General features: G+C 44.8%; 1 protein-coding gene across 2 annotated transcripts in view; it reads right to left on the bottom strand.

Annotated features, from left to right (window-relative positions):
* Positions 1 to 7,775: 7,775 nt before the first annotated feature.
* Positions 7,776 to 24,294, bottom strand: part of KPNB1 (karyopherin subunit beta 1) — a 38,234-nt gene continuing 21,715 nt past the window's right edge. Inside the window, exons 11-22 of one of the 2 annotated variants that reach the window (XM_058857954.1) lie at positions 23,498 to 23,689; positions 21,348 to 21,478; positions 19,689 to 19,836; positions 19,347 to 19,418; positions 15,932 to 16,076; positions 15,239 to 15,321; positions 14,059 to 14,166; positions 13,182 to 13,325; positions 12,603 to 12,708; positions 11,534 to 11,648; positions 10,585 to 10,746; positions 7,776 to 9,361 (exon numbers count right to left, since the gene is read on the bottom strand). In XM_058857954.1, coding sequence (XP_058713937.1) covers position 9,361; positions 10,585 to 10,746; positions 11,534 to 11,648; positions 12,603 to 12,708; positions 13,182 to 13,325; positions 14,059 to 14,166; positions 15,239 to 15,321; positions 15,932 to 16,076; positions 19,347 to 19,418; positions 19,689 to 19,836; positions 21,348 to 21,478; positions 23,498 to 23,689 — 1,407 coding nt within the window. In that variant the 3' untranslated portion in view covers positions 7,776 to 9,360. Of the gene's footprint in view, positions 9,362 to 10,580; positions 10,747 to 11,533; positions 11,649 to 12,602; positions 12,709 to 13,181; positions 13,326 to 14,058; positions 14,167 to 15,238; positions 15,322 to 15,931; positions 16,077 to 19,346; positions 19,419 to 19,688; positions 19,837 to 21,347; positions 21,479 to 23,497; positions 23,690 to 24,294 lie in introns of those variants that run through there. The other variant, XM_058857953.1, reaches the window with a different exon arrangement.

The raw sequence follows: 24,294 nt of genomic DNA on the forward strand, positions 1-24,294 counted from the left end.
GCAGGGGTGAGGACAGGGATTTGGGAAGGGATTCAGGCAGGGATACAGGCAGGGATGAGGACAGGGATGAGGACAGGGATGAATCCAGGGATGAGGACAGGGATTTGTGAAGGGATTCAGGCAGGGATACAGGCAGGAATGAGGACAAGGATAGGGATGAATCCAGGAATTCAGGCAGGGATTTGGGAAGGGATTCAGGCAGGGATAAAGGCAGGGATGAAGACAGGGATTTGGACAAGGATTCAGGCAGGGATACAGGCAGGGATGAGGACAGGGATGAATCCAGGGATGAGGACAGGGATTTGGGAAGGGATTCAGGCAGGGATAAAGGCAGGGATGAAGACAGGGATTTGGACAAGGATTCAGGCAGGAATACAGGCAGGGATGAGGACAGGGATGAATCCAGGGATGAGGACAGGGATTTGGGAAGGGATACAGGCAGGGATACAGGCAGGGATGAGGACAGGGATAGGGATGAATCCAGGGATGCAGGCAGGGATTTGGGAAGGGATTTGGGTAAGGATTCAGGCAGGAATGAGGACAGGGATGAGGACAGGGATGAGGACAGGGATTTGGACAAGGATTCAGGCAGGAATACAGGCAGGGATGAGGACAGGGATGAATCCAGGGATGAGGACAGGGATTTGGGAAGGGATACAGGCAGGGATACAGGCAGGGATGAGGACAGGGACGAGGACAGGGATGAATCCAGGGATTCAGGCAGGAATGGGGGCAGCAATCCCCTCACCCCTTCCCCTCCCACACCCGCAGCAAAGGACACCCAACCCCCTCCCCTGCCCGGGAGCTCCACTTCTTTCACTCCCAAATCCACCCAAATCCACCCAAATCCACCTTTTCCCACCCAAATCCACCTTTTCCCACCCCGCAGCTCCAAGGACGGTCCCTGTGCTCCCCGCCCGGGGCTGTTCCCGGCGCTCATTCCCTGGCTCCTCCCGCATTCCCAGCTCCCGGAGTGAATTATTTAACTCCCATCCATGTCGGGAGAGAGGCCTCGGCTCCTGCTGCGCTCCCAGGGAATGATGGAGAGCCGGGATCTCTTCCCACATCCAAGCCCGGGTTATTTGGAAAGCCCAAAATGCCCTGGGAACATCAGCTGAGCCCCCAAACATCGCCTTCATCATCCTCGGTGACAATCCTGGGTTTGTTCGGTTCCCGAGCCCGCTGGATCCCTCAATCCAAGGATTTCCAAGCACAAATTTCCGTCCTGCAGAGGGGTCAGAGGGGTCTGAATGGAGAATTCCTTGTGTGGGAAATCTGGGATCGTTTTCCACGGAGTCCTGCAGTGCTGGGGAACAACCCTGGCCTGGAAGAACATTCCTGGGTTGGGAAAAATATCCCCGGATTGGGAAAAACATCCCCGGATTGGGAAAAACATCCCTGGGTTGGGAAAAAGATCCCTGGGTTGGGAAAAAGATCCCTGGATTGGGAAAACATCCCTGGATTGGGAAAAACATCCCTGGGTTGGGAAAAGATCCCTGGATTGGGAAAACATTCCGGGATTGGGAAAAACATTCCTGGGTTGGGAAAAACATTCCTGGGTTGGGAAAAAATCCCTGGGATGGGAAAAGATCCCTGGGTTGGGAAAATCCAGGTAGGGGATCGCTCAGCTCATCAACATCGGGAAGTGCAGATCCCGGGAATAATTCTGGGAATAATCCCAGGAACGGTGGCGGTGTCCCCGGGGTGGTGGCACAGATGACACTGATGACACAGCGCTGTCACCTCCAGCTTCCAAAATCCATTCTTGGCTCATTTTTTCCCACCTTTTCCAAGGAAAATCAGCTTTTTTTCCTCTTTTAGGGGGATTGCTCAGCACATCAACATCGGGAAGTGCAGATCCTGGGAATAATCCTGGGAATAATTGCAGGAATAATCCCGGGAACGGTGGCGGTGTCCCCAGGCCGGGGTGGTGGCACTGATGACTGATGTCACCTCCAGGGTTCCAAAATCCATCCATGGCTTGTTTTTACCACCTTTTCCATGGAAAATCAGCTTTTTTCCCTCTTTTAGGGGGATTGCTCAGCACATCAACATCGGGAAATGCAGATCCCGGGAATAATCGTGGGAATAATCCCGGTATCAGTGGCGGTGTCCCCAGGCTGGGGTGGTGGCACCGATGGCTGATGTCACCTCCAGGGTTCCAAAATCCATTCTTGGCTCATTTTTCACCACCTTTTCCAAGGAAAATCAGCTTTTTTCCCTCTTTTAGGGGGATTGCTCAACAAATCAACTTCGGGAAGTGCAGATCCCAGGAATAATCGTGAGAATAATCGCGGTATCGGTGGCGGTGTCCCTGGGCCGCGGTGGTGGCACAGATGGCACCGGTGACACAGCGCTGTCACCTCCAGGGTTCCAAAATCCATTCTTGGCTCATTTTTTACTACATTTTCCAAGGAAAATCAGCTTTTTTCCCTCTTTTAAGGTGATTGCTCAGCTCATCAACATCGGGAAGTGCAGATCCTGGCAATAATTCTGGGAATAATCGTGGGAATAATCCTGGGAATAATCGTGGTGTCCCCAGGCCGGGGTGGTGGCACCGATGGCTGATGTCACCTCTGAGGCTCCAAAATCCATTCATGGCTCATTTTTCACCACCTTTTCCAAGGAAAATCAGCTTTTTTTCCTCTTTTAGGGGAATCACTCAGCACATCAGTGTCGGGAAGTGCAGATCCTGGCAATAATCGTGGGAATAATCGCGGTATCGGTGGCGGTGTCCCTGGGCCGGGGTGGTGGCACCGATGGCACCGGTGACACAGCGCTGTCACCTCCGGGGTTCCAAAATCCATTTGTGGCTCATTTTTTACTACATTTTCCAAGGAAAATCAGATTTTTTCCCTCTTTTAGGGGAATCACTCAATGCATCAGTGTCGGGAAATGCAGATCCTGGCAATAATCCTGGGAATGATCCCAGGAACGGTGGCGGTGTCCCCAGGCTGGGGTGGTGGCACCGATGGCTGATGTCACCTCCAGGGTTCCAAAATCCATTCTTGGCTCATTTTTCACCACATTTTCCAAGGAAAATCAGCTTTTTTCCCTCTTTTAGGGGAATCACTCAGCACATCAACATCGGGAAATGCAGATCCTGGGAATAATCCTGGGAATAATCACGGTGTCCTGGGGCCAGGGAGGTGGCACCGATGGCTGATGTCACCTCCAGGGTTCCAAAATCCATTCTTGGCTCATTTTTCACCACATTTTCCAAGGAAAATCAGATTTTTTCCTTCTTTTAGGGGAATCCCTCAACAAATCAACATCGGGAAATGCAGATCCTGGGAATAATCGTGGGAATAATCCCGGTATCGGTGGCGGTGTCCCTGTGCCGGGGTGGTGGCACAGATGGCTGATGTCACCTCCAGAGTTCCAAAATCCATTCTTGGCTCATTTTTCACCACCTTTTCTAAGGAAAATCAGCCTTTTTTCCTCTTTTAGGGGAATCACTCAACAAATCAACATCAGGAAATGCAGATCCTGGCAATAATTGTGGGAATAATCGTGGGAATAATTGCGGTGTCCCCAGGCCGGGGTGGTGGCACCGATGGCTGATGTCACCTCTGAGGCTCCAAAATCCATCCTTGGCTAATTTTTTACTACATTTTCCAAGGAAAATCAGCTTTTTTTCCTCTTTTAAGGTGATTGCTCAGCTCATCAACTTGGGGAAATGCAGATCCCGGGAATAATCATGGGAACAATCCCGGGAATGATCCCGGGAACAATCCCGGGAATGATCCTGGGAACAATCCTGGGAATGATCCTGGGAACAATCCCGGGAATGATCCTGGGAACAATCCCGGGAATGATCCCGCTCTGGCTGGCGGTGTCCCCGGGCCGGGGTGGTGGCACAGATGGCACCGGTGACACAGCGCTGTCACCTCCGTCTCCCCCGGAGAGGAAACGGCGGCTCCCGGCGCCTTCCCCTCCCACGGCGTCTCCGAGCGGGGGCAGGAGCCTGGCAGAGGCTCCCGGGAAACGAAACAGCAGCAAAAGAAAAATAATATAAAATATAGGGAAAATAAAAATAAAATGGTTTTTTTTAATGGTGGAGTGAGGAGGTGAAGAAACGGAGCCCGGCCGGGGCTTTCCCAAGGTTTTTATGGAGCTGGAGGAGCGCAGGGGCGGCTCTTTGATTGATTAATTGATTAATTAATTAATTGATTAATTAATTTATTAATTGATTGATTGAGTGATTGATTGATTGATTGAGTGATTGATTGATTGATGGATTCATCCCGAGGGAATGGGATCCTCGTGCTGCTGTCGGCGCCGAATCTTCGGGAATTTGGGAATCTCCAGGGGTTTGGGATCTCTGGGAATTCCCAGGAAATGTGGAATTCCCAGCGGGGTTTGGAATTTCTGGGAGCGTGGAAGTTCCAGAACCTTCCAGAGTTCCGTGTGATGCTGCTCAAAATAAACACCAAAAAACCCAAAACCTCCCCAAAAACCCCCCAAAAATCCCAAAACGCCCCCAAAAAATCCTAAAACGCTCCCAAAACTCCCCAAAAATCCCCAAAAAACGCCAAAATCCCCAGAAAACCCCCAAAATCCCAAAACTCTCCCAAAAATCCCCAAGAGAACCCCCAAAATCCCAAAACGCCCCCCAAAAATCCCCAAAATCCCCAAAACTCCCCCAAAAAATCCCAAAAAACTCCCCAAAATCCCAAAAAGCTCCCAAAAATCCCAAAATGCTCCCAAAAATCCCAAAAAACTCCCCAAAAATCCCAAAAAGCTCCCAAAAATCCCAAAATGCTCCCAAAAAATCCCAAAACTCTCCCAAAAATCCCAAAAATCCCCCCAAAATCCCAAAACTCTCCCAAAAATCCCAAAAAACTCCCCAAAAATCCCAAAATGCTCCCAAAAAATCCCAAAACTCTCCCAAAAATCCCAAAAATCCCCCCAAAATCCCAAAACTCTCCCAAAAATCCCAAAAAACTCCCCAAAAATCCCAAAAAGCTCCCCAAAATCCCAAAACTGTCCCAAAAATCCAAAAAAATCCCCAAAAATGCTCCCCAAAATCGCCAAACTCTCCCAAAAATCCCAGAAGAAGATGCTGGAAGAGTTTGGGTGGATTTGAGGAAGGAATTATTTGTGATACAGCCCAAAAAAACCCCAAAAGGCCAAAAAAAGGCGCAAAGGTCCCAATCCGCCCCAAAATAAACCCAAAAACCTTTCAAAAGCACAACCCACCCCCAAAAAAAGTCCAGAATTCACAAAAATAACCCCAAGAAGGCAAAAAAAACCCAAAAAAAGTCCCAAAATCACTTCCAAAAGAACCCCCCCAAAAAACCAGCCCAAAATAAACCCCAAAACCCCCAATAAAGCAAAAAAAAAACCTAAAAATTGACCCCACACAACCCTTGTAAAAGAATCCCCTCAAATAAAACCCAAAACTCACCAAAAAAACCCCAAGAAAGCAAAAAAAAAAACCACCCCAAAAAAATCCCAAACCTAAAAAATTAAAATTCCCCTCAGAAGGCCCAAGAAAACCCCAAAAAAATTAAAAATTTTGATTATTTGACCCCCCCAAAAGACCCAGAAAAATTAAAAATTTTGATTATTTGACCCCCCCAAAAGACCCAAAAAAATTAAAAATTTTGATTATTTGACCCCCCCAAAAGACCCAAAAAAATTAAAAATTTTAATTATTTGACCCCCCCAAAAGACCCAAAAAAATTAAAAATTTTGATTATTTGACCCCCCCTAAAAACCCCAAAAAAAAAAAAAATTTTGATTATTTAACCCCCCCAAAAACCCCTTAAAAAGCCCCAAAAAACCCCAAAATAAGAGTGCAGAGCCGGTTATTTTTATTTTTTTTGCACTACTCTCAGTGTTTATTCTGCGCTGCCTCAGCCGGGAGCGGAACCGGAAACACAACCGGAACCGGAAACACAACCGGAACCGGAAACACAACCGGAACCGGAAATCGGCTCCTCCCGACCGGAAACGGCTTTTTTTATTAGTTTTTAATTTTTTTAAATTTTTTTTTTCTCAAATTTTCATTTTTTTTTGTTTTCTTCCACCTTTGGGAATCGCCGCCCCCCGCCCCGAAATGAAAAGAAAAAAGGCAACGCTGGGAACGGGATCCTCGGGGGGTTTTGATTTTTTGTGGTTTTTTTTTGTGTTTTATCTCGGATTTTTTGGGGTTTTTTTTTGGGTGGATTTTGGGTTTTTCTGGGCGGATTTTGGGTTGTTTTTGTCGGTTCTGCGCGTTGGGCAGAGCACTGAAGGCACATTCATGTCTGATACCCTGTACGAGCTGGGGCAGCGCTGGGAGGGAGCGAAAAGGGAATTAAAAGGGATGAGGAGGAGGAGGAAAAATGGAATTTTTTATCAAAAAAAAAATATGTTGGAGGAGAAAAATAAAATAATTTGGAAGTGGGGGAAATGGGGGGAGAGAAGGGGGGAAAAAATGAGGGGTGAAATTAGAAATGGAAAGGGATGGGGGAATTGAAATTAAAAGTTAAAATAAATGAAAAAAAGGGGAAAAAAAGAAAAATTGCAAAAAGGGAAAATGGGAAAAATTAAAAGAAATGGAAAAAAAAAGGGGGGAAAAGAAAAATTGGGAAAATGGGAAAAATTAAAAGAAATGGAAAAAAAAAGGGGAAAAAAGAAAAATTGGAAAAAGGTAAAATGGGAAAAATTAAAAGAAATGGAAAAAAAAGGGGGGAAAAGAAAAATTGGGAAAATGGGAAAAATTAAAATAAATGGAAAAAAAAAAGGGGGAAAAGAAAAATTGGAAAAATGGGAAAATATATTAAAGAAAATGGGAATAAATGAAGAAAAACGGATGAATTAAGAAAAATGGGGGAATTCAAATAAATAAAAATGGGAAAAATTAAAAGAAGTGGTGATAAAATGAAGAAAATGGGAAAAAATCAAGAAAAAAGGAAAATAAAAATAGAAAAGGAAAAATAAATAAAGAAAAATGAAAGGAAAAAGAAAAATTGAAGGAAAATGGAGAAAAGAAAAATAGGAACAGGGAAAAAATTTAAATAAAAAGGAAAAAATCAAGAAAAAATAAAGAATAAAGGGAAAAATCAATGAAAATTTAAGAAAATTTAAAAAAAAAAAGAAAAATAAAAGAAAAAAGTGGAAAAAATAAAAGGAAAACGGAAAAATAAAAGAAAAAAGTGAAAATAAAGGGGAAAAAATTGAAAAAAAAATTAAAAAATAAAAGAAAAAATAAAATTAATGAACAAAAATAAAACCTCCAAGAATTGAGGAGCAAATCCTGCCCAATTTTCCTGCTCCCCCTCCCAGGAGCTTTCCCGACACCTCCACAGAGCTGCGAACGAAGTGAAAATTCCAAATCTCCAAACCCTGAACCTCCTAAAACAAAAAAAGTTTTGTTGTTGTTGTTGTTTTGTTTTTTCCCCCCTTTTCTTTTTTTTTTTTTTCCTTTTTCCAGAGGAAAAAAAAAAATTCCGCTCCCAACGCGGCGAGAAATTCGGGAAGCGGAAAAGATAAAAAGAAAATAAAATTTCCTTTGTGTGGATTAGTGGGAAAAAAAAAATAAAAATAAAAATACCCCCAAAATCCATTAAAAAAAAAAAAAAATTCCCAATTTTTTTCTGGGTTTCCCTCTGGAAAAGAGCAAAGAATATCCCAAAAAAAAAAAAAAAAAAAAAAAAAAGGAAAATATTGGGGAATGTTTGACACCATTTTATTCATCTTCAACTGCAGTGGAAAAATAGAAACCTTTTACAAGCGCCGGCGTTGTCAGCTCAACTCAAGTTATATATTTATATATTTTATATAAATTTCTGTGTTTTTTTTTTTCCTTTTTTTTTTCCTCTTTTTTATTTTTTTCCTCTTGTTTTTTTTTTTTTCCAAGTGCAGCAAGAGACCAAAAACCACATCGAGCCTGATCCGAATCGAGCCCCGAAAAAGCAAAATAAAAAATAAAAATAAATCCCAAATAATTCCAAATAAACGGCTTTTAATCCCATTATTTTTGGTGATTTTTGTTTTTTTTCACATCCAATTTCATTCTCCAAACATCATCTGAATTTTTAAATATTTTTTTTTTCCTTCTATTTGTACATATTTTTATTTTTTCTTTTTTTTTTTTTTTTTATTATTTCAATGCTTTTTGAACTCTTTGGCACAATTTTGATTCTGCTACAGTCCGAGTCAGGAGATCTCTTTTCCCAAATTGCAGCACTTTTATTTTTTAAAAAAAAAAAAGAAAAAAAAATCCAATTCTTAATTTTTATTCCTGACTTTTTTTTTTTTTTATTATTTTTGGAATTTTTCAAGCCTGTAACTCGCTGGACAAATGGATTTTTCTATTCCCTGCAACCCAAAAATTGTGTTTTTTCCCCCATTTCTACATTCACAGTTGAATATTTAAGGAAGGAAAGGCGCTTTTGTTGCTGAGCAGGACAAGCCAAGAGCTCCGAACATTCAGCATTCCCTAAAAATAAAATCCCTAAAAAAGCGACTTTCCTTAATTTTTTTTTTAATTTTTTTTAAATTTTTTTTCCTCTTTTCTACTATTTTTTCCCCATCTCTTACTGCCTGAACCTCAGTTATGAAATGCAACAGCTGAACCCTTAAATTTTGTATATTTTAGATTTTTTTTTGTCTTTTTTTTTTTAATTTTTTGTCTTTTTTTTTTTTTTCCCGGAATTTTTTTTTTTTGTGATTTTTTTGGGAAAAAAAAAAAAATAAAGAGAGAAACTGCAATGAATTCTTTTTTTTTTCTTTTTTCTTTTTTGGGAAGTTGAGAATGTGGATATGACCTCACTCACACACACTCACTCCTCTTGAAATTCCTTCTCTCTCCTTTGGGATTTGCCTCATCCCGGAGATTCCCAAATCCCTGGGACATTCCCAAATCCCTGGGAAATTCCCAAATCCCTGGGACATTCCCAAATCCCTGGGAATTCCCAATTTTCCACCTCTCTCTCTCTCTCTCTCTCTCTCTCCAGCAGCCAAAACCTCACAGAGCACCACGTGAATCCCAATTTTCCCCGTTTTTCCCTCATTTTCACCTCCGAGCTCAGCCGCTCCTGGGAATTTTCAGGTTTGGTTTTTTCTTTCCCCGTTTATTTTTTTGTTGTTGTTGTTGTTTTTTCCTTGGAATTTTTGGGGCACAGAATTCCCTCCTGGATGCCGGGGTTCTCACCAAACGTTGGGATTTTTGTTCCGAGCCTCACTCACTCATCCTCAGCATCCTCTCATTCCCAAACATTCCGCACACGTCCTCACTCCCGGGGTTTTTTTGGGGGGTTTTGTAGGAGATTGGAGATTTTTCCTTTTTTTTTTTTTTTCCTCTTGGTGTTGTTGGTGTTGTTGGTTTTTCCAGTGGGGGTCCTCAGGTGTCGTCCCAATGGTAACAGATCTGGAAAAGGAGAGGGGAAAAAAAAAATGGGATTTAAGGGGAAAAATGGGATTTAGGGGGGGAAAAAGGGATTTGGGGAATTGAGGGGAAAAAAAAAGGGATTTAAGGGGAAAAATGGGATTTAGGGGGGAAAAAGGGATTTGGGGAATTGAGGGAAAAAAAAAGGGATTTAAGGGGAAAAATGGGATTTAGGGGGAGGAAAAAGGGATTTGGGGAATTGAGGGAAAAAAAAGGGATTTAAGGGGAAAAATGGGATTTAGGGGGGGAAAAAGGGATTTGGGGAATTGAGGGAAAAAAAAAGGGATTTAAGGGGAAAAATGGGATTTAGGGGGGGAAAAGGGATTTGGGGAATTGAGGGAAAAAAAAAAGGGATTTAAGGGGAAAAATGGGATTTGGGGGGGGAAAAAGGGATTTGGGGAATTGAGGGAAAAAAAAAGGGATTTAAGGGGAAAAATGGGATTTAGGGGGAAAAAGGGATTTGGGGAATTGAGGGAAAAAAAAAGGGATTTAAGGGGAAAAATGGGATTTAGGGGGAAAAAAGGGATTTGGGGGAATTGAGGGGAAAAAAGGGAATTGAGGGGGGGAAAAATGGGGATTAAGGGGAAAAAGGGGATTCAGGGAATTGAGGGGAAAAAAGGGAATTGAGGGGGGAAAAAGGGAATTAAAAAGGGGGATTCAAGGGAAAAGGGGATTAAGGGAATTCAGGGATAAAAAGGGGATTCAGGGAATTTAAAGGAAGAAAGGGAATTCAGGGATTAAGACGAAAAAAGGGAATTCAGGGGAAAAAATGGGAATTCAGGGGGGTAAAAAAGGCATTCAGGGGATTAAGGGGAAAAAAAAAGGAATTTGGGGGGGAAAAAAGGGATTTCAGGGGGAAAAAGGGACTTTAGAGCCCTAAAAGTGGTTAAAAATGTGAGGATGTGGCTCTTGGGTTGGGCTCCATCCTAGAGATTTTTCCAACTTTAATAATTCCAGGATTACACAAAAAAAAAAAAAAAAGACCTCAACACCCCAAATCCCAGAAGAAAAAAATGGGGGGGAAAAAAAATCGACTTTGTAGGATTAAAAGAGAAATAAAAACCCCCAAATGGGGCTTTTTTCCACCAAAAACAAGGAGAACAACCCCGTGGAAAACAGGATTTTGGGATTGGGATTCTTCCCAGGCTCTGCTGAGCCAATTCCCTGATTTTTTGGGTGGGAAAAAAACCGGGATGAGGCCTCACCAAGCTTGGTTCTTGAGTTTTCTCAGCTCTTTTGTGGCCCAGGTGGCGAGGGTTTTCGTTTTGTTCGTCTTGGATCTCCTCCCTTCCGTTAGCAGTTCATGGATCATGGGTCTGGCTTCTACTAATTTCAGGACATCCTTCCCAAAAGCTGTACACAAATCCCTGGAAGCAGAGAAAAATTGGGGAAAAAAAAGGAGGTGAGTGGTAAAAAATGCTGGTCTGGGGCGTTGATTTTGGGGAAATTGTGATTAATGAATCGATTTCTTGCCCAAAGGTTGATTTCTCCATAATTTTCTTTAAATTCATCAGGAAAAATTGCTTTCTCTGTTCCCTAAGGATGAGGTTTTTGGGGTTTTTTTGGTTCTAAACTCCTGGAAAAATCCTAAATCTGGGGTTTTTGTGGTGATTTTCTCAGCTGTGGAATCGCTTCACACCTGGAGCTGAACGCCAAACTCCAACCTCAAAGCTGACACTAAAAACTGCAGACAGGCAGGAAAAAAGGGCAGATTCCAGGATTTCAACCTGGATTTTTCTGTTCCATAAGGATGAGGATTTTTTTTTGGTTCTAAACTCATGGAAAAATCCTAAACCTGTGATTTTTGCATCAACTTTTTCACCTCATTCCTTACCTGCGGAATCGCTTCCAAACACCAAACTCCAACCCCAAAACTGACACTAAAAACTTCAGAGAGGCAGGAAAAAAGGGCAGATTCCAGGATTTCAACCTGGATTTTTCTGTTTCCTAAGACTGAGGGTGTTTTTTTTTGGTTCTAAACTCCTGGAAAAATCCTAAATCTGGGATTTCTGTGGCGATTTTCTCAGCTGTGGAATCGCTTCACACCTGGAGCTGAACACCAAACTCCAACCCCAAAGCTGACACTAAAAACTTCAGGAAAAAAGGGCAGATTCCAGGATTTTTCCTAGGAAAAGGGGGATGGGGAGGCCTCACCCTATGAGTCCTGCGGCGCAGGCCACCACCCCGTCCGTGTGATCCTCGTCCCCCGCGATGTGGTCGATGTAGGAGAGGATAAATTCCACCCTGGGCTGCACCAGCATCACGTCAGCTGCAGGGGAAAGGCTTGGTCAGAGCTGGGAATTTTTGGGATGGATGTTTTGTGCTCCCAAAACAACCTGGATCCCACCTGGAATGGCTCCTCTGGTGGGGAAGGGGAATTGGTTTATTTGGTTTATTTTTATATTTTATTTTATTGGTTTATTTTTATATATCCTGGATTATTTGGGATTTTTGCTGTTCCTTGCTCTCAGGGTTTGTTGTCACAGGGGTGTGACAATCCCAAAAGGAGGCTCAGGGGGAAATTCTGGATCCCTGGAAATGTCCCAGGAATGTGGGGATGTGGGAGTTAAGGGGGGGAAAGGGGATTAAGGGGGGAAAAAAGGGAATTCAGGGGATTAAGGGGGAAAAAAGGGAATTCAGATAAAAAAATGGGTAAAAAAAAAGGGAATTCAGGGGGGAAAAAGGAATTCAGGGAAATAAAGGGAAAAAGGAGATGTGGTTTGGAGGTGACACTGGATGATTTTAAAGGAAGGGAAGGAGCAGGTGACAAGGATGTGCCAACCCCAAAAGGAGGCTTAGGAAGGTTTGTATGGGATATTTGGGAATATTTCTCCACTAGAAGGGTTTTAATGCCCCAAAAAACAGTGGATGTGGAACTGAGGGATGTGGCTGATTTTAAGGGAAGGAGCAGGGATGTGCCCAAGGATGTGCCAACCCCAAAAGGAGCTTTGTATGGGATATTTGGGAATATTTCTCCACTAGAAAGGCTATAAATGCCCCAAAAAACCAGATGGATGTGGCACTGGGGGAGGTGGCACCGACTGGCTGATTTGAAGGGAAGGGACACAGCCAAAAGGAGGCTTAGGGAGGTTTGTATGGGATATTTGGGAATATTTCTCCACTAGAAAGGTTATAAATGCCCCAAAAAGCTCGGTGGATGTGGCACTGGGGGCTTGGAGGTGTCTGGTTTTTCAGGATCTTTCCCAAGCTGGGTGGCACTCACGGTGCACGTTCTCCTGGTCTCCCTTCAGCCCCTGGATGATCCCGGTGTAGGCCTCCAGGCAGCCCTCCCGCAGCTCGTTCAGGTAATCCACCATGTCGTAGTCGGACTGGGGACGGACACAGGGACAAAATGACGCCTCAAGTTTGAATTTTGATGTTTTTCCAGGTTCTCTGCTGCATTACGTGTGACTCTGAGTGTCAGCAAGCTCTCCTCACAGTTCACACACAACAATCCAGCCCCATAAAGAAGGGCACTGTTGGGCCCAAAAAGTGCAAAAAAAAGAGGATTGATGGAGCAATCTGGGATTTCAAAACCTGGAGCTGCACTTGGACAATTAATCCCAACATGGAAATGGAGCAAAACTTTTAATGGAAGTGTGAAAACTTGTGACCAGTTGGATGTAGCCACGGCTCTTGTGCTGCTCAAGGTGTATCCCTTAATAAATCCCATAATAAATCTTAATAAATCCTAAAGGAATAAAGTTATTCCTTTAACTCTGTCCAGCCTCTGCTCCTGGCAGCCTCTTGAGGCATCAGGGTGAGACCCTGGGAATGTCCCCAGGGATTGGGGACAGCTCACCTTGTCCACCTGGGCCTGGGATGCCTGCTGGAGGGTGTTGAGCACCACGTCCAGGTACTTCTTGAACTCGCCCCCGATGGCCAGGGCGATGTCCCCGAACACCGAGAGGATCTGAGGCTTCACTGACCTGTGCACGTTCTCGTTCTGCAAGGAAAACACCCCCAGAGGGTCCTGGATCAGCGTGGGAATGGGGAAAGGAAAAGAGGGAATGGCCTCCAGCTGCGCTGGGGGGTTTTGTGCGGGAAGTTTCGGAATGTTTCTCCAGTGGAAGGGTTGTGAAGTGTCGGAGCAAAGTACAGCCAGGGGTTGGAAAATGCCTGGAAATGTCCCAGGAATGTGGGAGAGGGAGGGGGGGAAAGGCAGGGAAAGGCAGGAAGGAAGGATTTTGGACGGGAGGAAGAAAAGATTTTGGAAGGGAAGAAGAAAGGATTTTGGAAGGGAGGAAGAAAGGATTTTGGAAGGCAGGAATTCAGAATCTGGAAGGAATTCAAGAGGAAGGAAGGGAGTAATTTGGAAGGAAGGAAGGAATTCAGGAAGGAAGGAATCCAGGAAGAAAGGAATCCACGAAATTAGGAAGGAATTCATGAAGGAAGGGAGGCAGAGGGAGTGGGAGAGATGGAGAGTGGGAGAGAGGAAGGAATTTATGAGGAATTCAGGAATTCAAGAAGGAATTTATTTAGGAATTCAGGAAGCTGCTAAAGGAGACATTCCCTCAGAACCCAAATCCCTTGCCCCCAACACCCCCTGGCCGCCGTTCAAACCGCGTTGCCAAACACGAGACATTCCCGGCGGATTCCTCCCACTTCTCCCACCTCCCACTCCCCGGGGAAGAGTGTGCATCCAACTGTTACTCAGGAGCCGGGAATCTCCCACTCACCCCCAGGTTCTCCAGGAGCAGCTGCATCACCTCGTCGCAGAAAGGGAGGATGTTGGACTGCAGGGCTCGGCACAGGTCCCCCACCAACCCCACTGCCGACAGGCAGACCTGCAACGGAGCAGGGATCAGCCCTGGGAATTTGGGATCAGCCCCGGGGATTTGGGATCAGCCCCGGGAATTTGGGATTAGCCCCGGGAATTTGGGATCAGCCCCGGGAATTTGGGATCAGCCCCAGGGATTTGGGATCAGCCCCGGGGATTTGGGATCAGCCCCGGGGATTTGGGATCAGCCCCGGGAATTTGGGATCAGCCCCGGGGATTTGGGATCAGCCCCGGGAATTTGGGATCAGCCCCGGGAATTTGGGATCAGCCCCGGGGATTTGGGATCAGCCCCGGGGATTTGGGATCAGCCCCAGGGATTTGGGATCAGCCCCGGGAATTTGGGATCTGGAGACACAGGAGGGTGATTTGATCCTGGGAATAACGAGCTGGCTGACAGCACGGAGGGGTGGCACAAGGGCAGCACATGCAGGAGTGGCAGGGGTTCGGGTTGGAAAAACACATCCAAATTCCACAGTTTTCAAAGGGCAAATCCCAGCCAGGATTTGGGGAAAAACACCTCCAAATTCCAGTTTCACCCCATGGAGGCCACCAGGATTTGATATTCCAAGGGGAAACCCCAGCCATGATTCGATATTCCAAGGTAAAATCCCAGCCAGGATTTGGGCTGGAAAAAAAAACAATTCCGAATTCCATAGATTTGCTCCAAGGGCAAATCCCAGCCAGGATTTGGGGAAAAACACCTCCAAATTCCAGTTTCACCCCATGGAGGCCACCAGGATTTGATATTTCAAGGGGAAACCCCAGCCAGGATTTGGTCTGGGAAAAAAACCTCCAGATTCCTCTGGAGGGCATCAGGATTTGAGACATTCCAAGGGGAATTTGCTGCCTTATCCACACTTTTCCTTGGAAGTAACTAAGAAAATGTAAGAAACCAAAATTCCACGCTCCAAGGTGGTTTGAATTTTAGAATCCCAGGATTGTTTGGGTTGGAAGTGACCCCACTGGATGGGCAGGGAACACCTTTCACTATCCCAACACTCATCCAACCTGGCCCTGGAAAATTCCAGGGATGGGGCAGCCACAATTTCCTTGGATAAAGGGAGAGATTGGATCCATACCTGGTACTCAGCGTAGTTTTTCAGCCCAATCCCAAGGAAAGGTTTGAAGGCATCCATGTATTTCAGGAATTCTCCACCCAGGACTGTGCAGGGAAAACAATCCAGTGAGAAGGAAAATCCCAGTTTGTGGTGTTTGCCATAAAAAAACAGATCAGATATCCCTGAAATTCCATGCAAAACAGTGAAAACCAACTCTCCACATGACAATTGAGTAACTGAAATGGACTGGAAAAATTCCCAAATTCTTACTGTAAGTAAGAAAATACGCCAGACCACAATTCCATGCTCCAAGGTGGTCTAGATTTTAGAATTCCAGGATTTCTTGGGATGAAAGGGACTTTTAAATGACACCTTCCACTATCCCAAGTTGCTCCAAGCCCTGTCCAACCTGGCCTTGGATACTTCAGGCATGTCAACACCCCCAGCTCTCCTTTACTGCCTTATCCATATTTTTCCTTGGAAATATTAAGAAAATACAAGAAACCAAAATTCCACGCTCTAAGGTGGATTTGATTTCAGAATCCCAGGATTTCTTGATTTCAAGAGGACCTTGAAGTGCCACCTTGGACACTTCCAGGGATGGAGCACCCCCACCTTCCCTGCACCACCCAGACACAAACGACACTTTTCACCATGTTGCCCAAAATTCCAAGATCTAACCCCATCCCAGGCTGTTCCCAGCCCGTTCCTGACCTTCCACCAGGGTGCTGACGGCCATCAGGGCGTCCTCCTGCACCCCCCCGGAGCCGGCCGTGCTCTGGAACATTCTGAGCAGTGACGCCATCACCACGTCCGAGATCTGCAGCGCGTCCTGGTGCTGCACCTTCCGCAGCACGTTCTGAGGGAAAAATCATGGAAAATGGGCAAAAATCACCACTCATCTCACTGGTAAGGCATTCCCACACCCCTGGGTGCTGCAACTTCTGAGGGAAAAATCATGGAAAATGGGCAAAAATCACTGCTCATCTCACTGGTAAGGCATTCCTGCACCCCTGGGAGCTGAAATTTCTGAGGGAAAAATCATGGAAAATGGTCAAAAATCACCACTCATCTCACTGGTAAGGCATTCCCACACCCCTGGGTGCTGCACCTTCCACAGCATGTTCTGAGGGAAAAATCATGGAAAATGGGCAAAAATCACTGCTCATCCCACTGGTAAGGCATTCCTGCACCCCTGGGAGCTGAAATTTCTGAGGGAAAAACCATGGAAAATGGGCAAAAATCACTGCTCATCTCACTGGTAAGGCATTCCCGCAACCCTGGGTGCTGCAACTTCTGAGGGAAAAATCATGGAAAACGGGCAAAAATCACTGCTCATCCCACTGGTAAGGCATTCCCGCACCCCTGGGTGCTGCACCTTCCACAGCATGTTCTGAGGGAAAAATCTTGGAAAACTGGCAAAAATCACTGCTCATCCCACAGGTAAAGCATTCCCACACCCCTGGGTGCTGCAACTTCTGAGGGAAAAATCATGGAAAATGGGAAAAAGTCACTGCTCATCCCACTGGTAAGGCATTCCCGCACCCCTGGGTGCTGCAACTTCTGAGGGAAAAATCATGGAAAACGGGCAAAAATCACTGCTCATCCCACTGGTAAAGCATTCCCACACCCCTGGGAGCTGAAATTTCTGAGGGAAAAATCATGGAAAATGGGCAAAAATCACTGCTCATCTCACTGGTAAGGCATTCCCACACCCCTGGGTGCTGCACCTTCCACAGCATGTTCTGAGGGAAAAATCATGGAAAATGGGCAAAAATCACTGCTCATCTCACTGGTAAGGCATTCCTGCACCCCTGGGAGCTGAAATTTCTGAGGGAAAAACCATGGAAAATGGGCAAAAATCACTGCTCATCTCACTGGTAAGGCATTCCTGCACCCCTGGGTGCTGCACCTTTTGCAGCACATTCTGAGGGAAAAATCATGGAAAACAGGCAAAAATCACTGCTCATCCCACTGGTAAGGCATTCCCACACCCCTGGGTGCTGCAACTTCTGAGGGAAAAATCATGGAAAATGGGCAAAAATCACTGCTCATCTCACTGGTAAGGCATTCCTGCACCCCTGGGTGCTGCACCTTTTGCAGCATGTTCTGAGGGAAAAATCATGGAAAATGGGCAAAAATCACTGCTCATCTCATTGGTAAGGCATTCCCACACCCCTGGGTGCTGCAACTTCTGAGGGAAAAATCATGGAAAACAGGCAAAAATCACCGCTCATCCCACTGCTAAGGCATTCCCGCACCCCTGGGTGCTGAAATTTCTGAGGGAAAAATCATGGAAAATGGGAAAAAATCACTGCTCATCTCACTGGTAAGGCATTCCCACACCCCTGGGTGCTGCACCTTCCACAGCATGTTCTGAGGGAAAAATCATGGAAAATGGGCAAAAATCACTGCTCATCTCACGTAAGGCATTCCTGCACCCCTGGGAGCTGAAATTTGAGGGAAAAATCATGGAAAATGGGCAAAAATCACCGCTCATCCCACAGGTAAAGCATTCCCACACCCCTAGGAGCTGGATTTTCTGAGGGAAAAATCATGGAAAATAGGCAAAACCCACTGCTCATCCCAGCATTCCCACACCCCTGGGAGCTGTGATAAGGATGAAAGAGCTGCTGTTTGAACCCTTTTGCTGCCAAAAAAATCTGCTTTTGTGGCTGCAAAGTCCCGTTCATTTGGCTGCATTCAGATTTTCCAGCTGAATTTCCCTTTCCTGCTGCATGGGCTGTTCTCAAAGCTTTGCTACTTGTAAGCTGGAATTAAATGTGACTAGCCCAAATTTAGCCTATTAGAAAAAGAAAAAAAAGAAAAAACTTTTTTTTTTTACTGTTGCAGCTGAGCTTGTAGGGGTTGAACCCGAGTTTGGCTTCTGAATTAGTTTGGAAATGCTTGAAGTGGTTACAATTCAACAATTCCCAGGAAAAGAAAAAAAATCCTTAACTTCCAGAGGAAAGTAATTATTTGAAGTTTAACTTTTCACTCCACAAAGACAGACTTTTGCTGTTTATATAATTAAGACTTGATTTATGGAATTACAGGATGGTTTATGTGGGAAGGAAGTTTTAAAATCCCCAAATTCCACAGACAGGAACATATTCCACTGAACCAAGTTGTTCCTTCCCATCCTTCCAGGGATGGGATTTTCTCACTTAACTTTAAATATTAACAAATGTTTTTCCTCTGCTGGATGTTCGCAATTGTATCTTCAGCAAAATAACAAAAAAATTAGGTAAAAGACCAATAGATTTTACTTTTTTAATATTGAAAAAATCCCCCCTGCTGAATTTTACTCAGTTGTTTTTAAGTATTTGCTGCAACTGGGTAAAAAATTCAGGTTCAGGTTTTGGGATAATAAAAACCCCACATTTAGAAATTAAAACTGGCAGCATAATTCCACCTGGACTACACTCCCCTGACATAGATTAGTGCCCACCCTGTGAGATTCCAGAGTGAAAATTCCCCATTAGAACTCTTTCTAAGAACAGATTATTCCCATTTCCCATTATTTTCAAAAATTACCCTAAAATTGGAGAGTGAAAACAACCACAAAGCTACTGAAGATGAAATTAAGGATTTCTCAAATCAACCTCGAGACCACCTGTGTTGCTCTGAGCTGATTTTTGAGGGAAAACGCCCTTTTTGGAGTGGCGTTTGCAGCAGTAAGCACTGCACTGGTGGCTCCTGCTCATTAGCAGATGTTTAATTGGGAATTCTGAGGACACTCAGAACATTTTAATTGGTGCCATTTGGATCAGGAGCACCAAGCACGAGAGGCAGATGAAGGAATCAAAGCCATGAGGGAATTTTTTTTGTTGTTGACTGTGGGATTGTTGAGGCTGTAGCCAACCCAAGAACCAATCTGACAGCACAGACAATTCTTTTATAAAATCCCCAACAGCATTGAGTCATATTGCCCTGGATTTTGTCACTAGAGCACAACTTAGAGACTTCTGAACCTTGCAGCACCTCCCACGTGTCAGCTGGGACCCAAATTCCGCTTTCTTCATTCAATTCTCAGCACCAGGAGCTGAGGTTGGATCTTCAGGGGGCACAAAAATGCCTCAAAAATCACTTTATTCCCACAAGAAATAAACAGGAGAGAGGAATTTACCTGGAGAGTAGCACAGAGAAGGGACTGGAGATCGTTGAACTGAATTCTGTCAGAGGTGCTCTGGATGTGAGACTGAAACAAGAACAAAACCCCGCATGTGAAGAGGCTGCCTGGGATCCTGGCAGCTCCAGAGAGAGCCAGGTTGTACTTTAAATATTTGTTCTTTTCAGATTTCAGAGCAGAGGGGCTGTGAAGAAGCTGAATATAGAATCCCTGAGTGGTTTGGGACCTTAAATCCCATCCATTCCCATGGGCAGGGACACCTCCCACCATCTCTGGATTTGGAGACTCCCAGGGACAGAGCAGCCACAGTTTCCCTGTTTTAAATCAGGATTTACCCACCTCCATCTGCAGCACTTGCTGGAGCCTCTCCATGATGACCAGGGTGGTTTTTTGGACAGCAGGATAACAGTCCTTGGCACTGTTTTTCACTATTTCCATCAGGGATTCATAGGCAGAACTCCTCAAGTTATTCTGGTGTCCATCAGGTCTGCAACAGAAGGAGGAAGATTTGCAGCTCCCAGTGCTTGGAAACAGATTTTTTTTTAATTTTAGTAAACCAGCAACAGCTCCATTTGAGTGCTGTGACAAGCAGGAGCCACTTGAAAAGCCTTGAAATAAAGGGAATTTGTGAAGCCACTTCTGGCACATTTCTTTTTAATGATTTTCAGTTTTTAAAATTATTTTCAGTAGCTCTCACAACAAGGAGAGGGACAGAAGGAGCCTCGGAGCTGCTGTCAGGTAAGCAGCACTTCAAAGCCCCTCCCCAGACACCTTTGAGGGTGTGAAATTTGAAATTAAGGCACCTGAGATGATTGACGGGCTCCAGAGCCTTGAGCCAGACACTCCAGTCCCAGCTGGATGCAAATGAAGACAGGGAAAGAGTTTAAATTTTCAACTGGGACAAGTTTTTTAAGAAGAATCAGCAGCAAAAAGGCTCAGTCAGTCCATGGAGCCAATCCAGGGATTGAACCTCGAGCTGTCAAGATTTATGTGACCTCCAAGCCACCATAAAATTTGAGTTTTAGCCTTTTTTTTCCCCTGCACCTCGTAGCAAAATATTTTGCCTCATCTATTTTCTGTTTCAGCTGGGATGGGAATGGGAGATTAAGTAGGTCCCTGACTCTTCTGGGAGCACCTGGAGCTGATGGGAAGGGATGGAACCACAAAAAACAATCAGGAAAAGGAACAAACACAGATCCCTGGTTATATCCTGCTGCAATTCTTCATTATCCTGGGGTCCTGCAGGCAACTGGGCTGCACAAAAAGGGCAGAGTCTTAAAACTGTGGCGTTAAACTTGGAGATTAAGGGGGAAATAGGGGAGACGTGAGGAGAAACAGGAGAGATGTGAGGGGAAAATGGGGGAGATGTGAGGGGAAAATGGGGGAGATGTGAGGGGAAAATGAGGGGGAAGTGTGAGGGGAAAATGAGGGGGAAGTGTGAGGGGAAAATGAGGGGGAAGTGTGAGGGGAAAATGAGGGGGAAGTGTGAGGGGAAAATGGGGGAGATGTGAGGGGAAAATGAGGGGGAAATGTGAGGGGAAAATGGGGGCGAGATGTGAGGGGAAAATGAGGGGGAAATGTGAGGGGAAAATGAGGGGGAAATGTGAGGGGAAAATGAGGGGGAAATGTGAGGGGAAAATAGGAGAGAGGTGAGGGGAAAACGGGGGGGAGATGTGAGGGAAAATGAGGGAGAGATGTGAGGGGGAAATGGGGGAGATATGAGGGGAAATGAAAGGGAAATGTGAGGGGAAAACGGGGGAGATTCAAAGGAAAATGGGAACGGGACACTCCTAGACTTCTTAAAACCAGATATGAACAAAATTATGAGAAATTATTCAGCGTGAAGAGCTGTTTCCCCAGGATTTGCATCCTCTAGATTTTTTATACCAAATAAAGCCACGTTTTTAATCCAACACCAGATCTTAGCTGCCAAGAAGAGCACGAGGGCATAGAGTGGGAAATAATTGAAAAACAGGCTTTTTGGAGAGGTTGTTTTACCTGTCTGCAGTCTCCAGCAGTTTCTGCACTATCAGCTCAAAGGAGGAGGATAAGCAGTAGGTTGCTGGCTCTTCCTGATCATCAGCCACATCTGCAGCTTCATAGGCAGCTTCAGCAAGGCTGGAGAAGGCCTGGAACACAAAATATCCATTGGTTTTCCACCCTCACAGCTCCAGAAATTCAAATTCCATAGGTTTTGATTCCAAAATACAACAAAAAAAGGTAACAAACCCAAACTAAAATGTGTGCAGGATGAACAATTCCACAGCAGTTTAACTGTGATATAAGTGGGTGAGAGGAGCTAAAAGCTTCCTGGCTTTTTATTTTACTCTACAAACACTCAGGAATCATCACCAGGAGACAAAAGCCACCTGGATTTTTGCCAGGATAACAGAGCAGGGAAAACCCCTTTGTGCTGATGAGTCTTGGAACCTCTGGAATTATAAAAAGAAGATATTCTGTCACTTCCAGAAGTTGTTTTGACAGGAAAATCCTCCTCCCCAGCTCAGTCTGAAGGAGCAGCTGCTGGGTGGCAGTGGGGACATGAGAGACCACAAAGCATCAGCAAAAAAAAAAATTCCTGCTTCCCAAATTATTTCTGGGATTGCTCCAGGAACAGGTTTGGGTTTGGGCCTTGAGACAATCCAATAAAAAGTTTAATCCAAAAATCCCTTTTCCCAACCCCATGACAGCAGGGACAGTTGTAGCATTCCCAGACTAGAGGTAACTTCTACGCTCAGTTGAATATCAGCATTTTTTTCCCTAAAATTCAACATTTTTCCTTTATTTTTTCCTGCCAGAGCCACAAAATAGAGTTGGGATAATGAAAGTGTCAACCAGTGTTTGCTGAGGGAGCAAACCATGGATTAACTGTGGAATTCACTAAAGTGTGTGTGGATAAATATATAAATCCACATTAAAAATTATATAAATATGTTAAATTATAGAAATATATAAACCCATATAAATATATATAAAGTATAAACCCGCATAAATATATTTATGTATAAATATATAAAATAATATAAACACAGGAAATTACATAAATATAGGAAACAATATAAAGATATCAATGTGTCTATTTTTATATATTAATTTGCATTTATATATTTTAATTTATATTTAATAAAGCCCTTGACAGAAGGGTGAAGCTGGATGGGAACCAGACTCTGCCTGAGGGAAAATGGGAGAGATGTGAGGGAAGAAGGGAGATTGGGGGAAAATGGGGGACATGTGAGGGAAAACGGGAAGAGACGTGAGGGAAAAAGGGAGATTTGAGGGAAAAGGGGAAGAGACGTGAGGGAAAGTGGAAAGAGATGTGAAGGAAAGCGGGAGATGTGAGGGAAAATGGGGGAGATTTGAGGGAAAGGGGGAAGAGGCGTGAGGGAAAGCAGGAAGAGACGTGAGGGAAAAAGGGAGATTTGAGGGAAAATGGGGGAGATTTGAGGGAAAGGGGGAAGAGACATGAGGGGAAGTGGGAAGAGACATGAGGGAAGAGACGTGAGGGAAGGCAGGAAGAGACGTGAGGGAAAAAGAGAGATTTGAGGGAAAATGGGGAAGATTTGAGGGAAAACGGGGGAGATTTGAGGGAAAACGGGGAAGATTTGAGGGAAAACGGGGAAGATTTGAGGGAAAACGGGGAAGATTTGAGGGAAAGGGGGAAGAGACGTGAGGGAAAGCAGGAAGAGACGTGAGGGAAAAAGGGAGATTTGAGGGAAAACGGGGGAGATTTGAGGGAAAACGGGGGAGATTTGAGGGAAAACAGGGGAGATTTGAGGGAAAACGGGGAAGATTTGAGGGAAAACGGGGAAGATTTGAGGGAAAATGGGAAGAGACACGAGGGAAGGCGGGAAGAGACGTGAGGGAAAGTGGGGGAGATTTGGTCAGACAAGACTAAACAACCTCAAGGGACAGCCAGGCTGGACATTAAGGAAATTTCCTTCATGGAAAAAATCCCAGGCATCTGAACAAGCTGCCTGGAGCAGGGCTGAGCTCCCAATCCCTTCAAATTCACCGATGAGCACAGAAGAGCCAACACAATTGAGCGGCGGTACTGGGAGAACACTCAGCCAAAAACCCTTCCAGATCCCACCAGGAGCTGTTTTTCCCAGTGGATCCGGATTCATGGCGGGGTTTGAGGGGTTCCTCACCCAGCAGACGTTGGTGGCCACCCTGGGCTCGGCGCTCAGCCCCTCCATCAGGCACTGCAGCAGCGGGGCCAGGTAAATGTCGTTGATGGCGGCCTCGGGCAGCATCTCGCAGATCCTGCCCACGGTCCAGGCCGTCGTGTCCCTGACCACCACACTGGGATCCTTCATCAGCTCTATCAACGTTGGCATGGCCTGGGAAAGAACAGTGAAAAACCAGGTAAGAGGAAAAAAAAAAAAAAATCCTGCATTTATCCCAATCCTGTAGTTTATTTAGGAGGTATTTAATTTTGTATTAATGTGATCTCTTTTCCAAGCACCTTCACCAAGGATGGTTTTACTCAGCATGTTCAAAGCAGTTTATACATTCAGTAAATATTATCGTTTTTACTCCTTCAAATGCATTTCTTCCCATATTTCTACCTACCAGAGTCCCAAAGCAGATTTGAGGTAACTTAATGTGAGTGCTGGGTTATGGATCAAATGCAGGATTTGGATTTGAGAGGCTCTCCTCCAATTAACCCACGGATTTTGGGCTTTAAAAGCCTCCAAAACAGGTGATGTTCTCCTGATTTTCCTTAAATTAAGAGCATGTGCAAATCAGACATTCTCCTTCAATTAACCCAGAGATTTTGGGCTCTAAAAGCTTCCACAAAGGGGTTATAACCTTCTCATTTTCCTTAAATTAAGAGCACAAGCAAATCAAACATTGTCCTCCAATTAACCCAGTGATTTTTAGCTCCAAAAATCTCTAAAACCAGATAATATCCTTTTGATTTTCTTTAAATTAAGAGCACATG

Source organism: Poecile atricapillus, chromosome 27 (assembly GCF_030490865.1).
Source record: "Poecile atricapillus isolate bPoeAtr1 chromosome 27, bPoeAtr1.hap1, whole genome shotgun sequence".
Lineage (NCBI taxonomy): Eukaryota > Metazoa > Chordata > Aves > Passeriformes > Paridae > Poecile > Poecile atricapillus.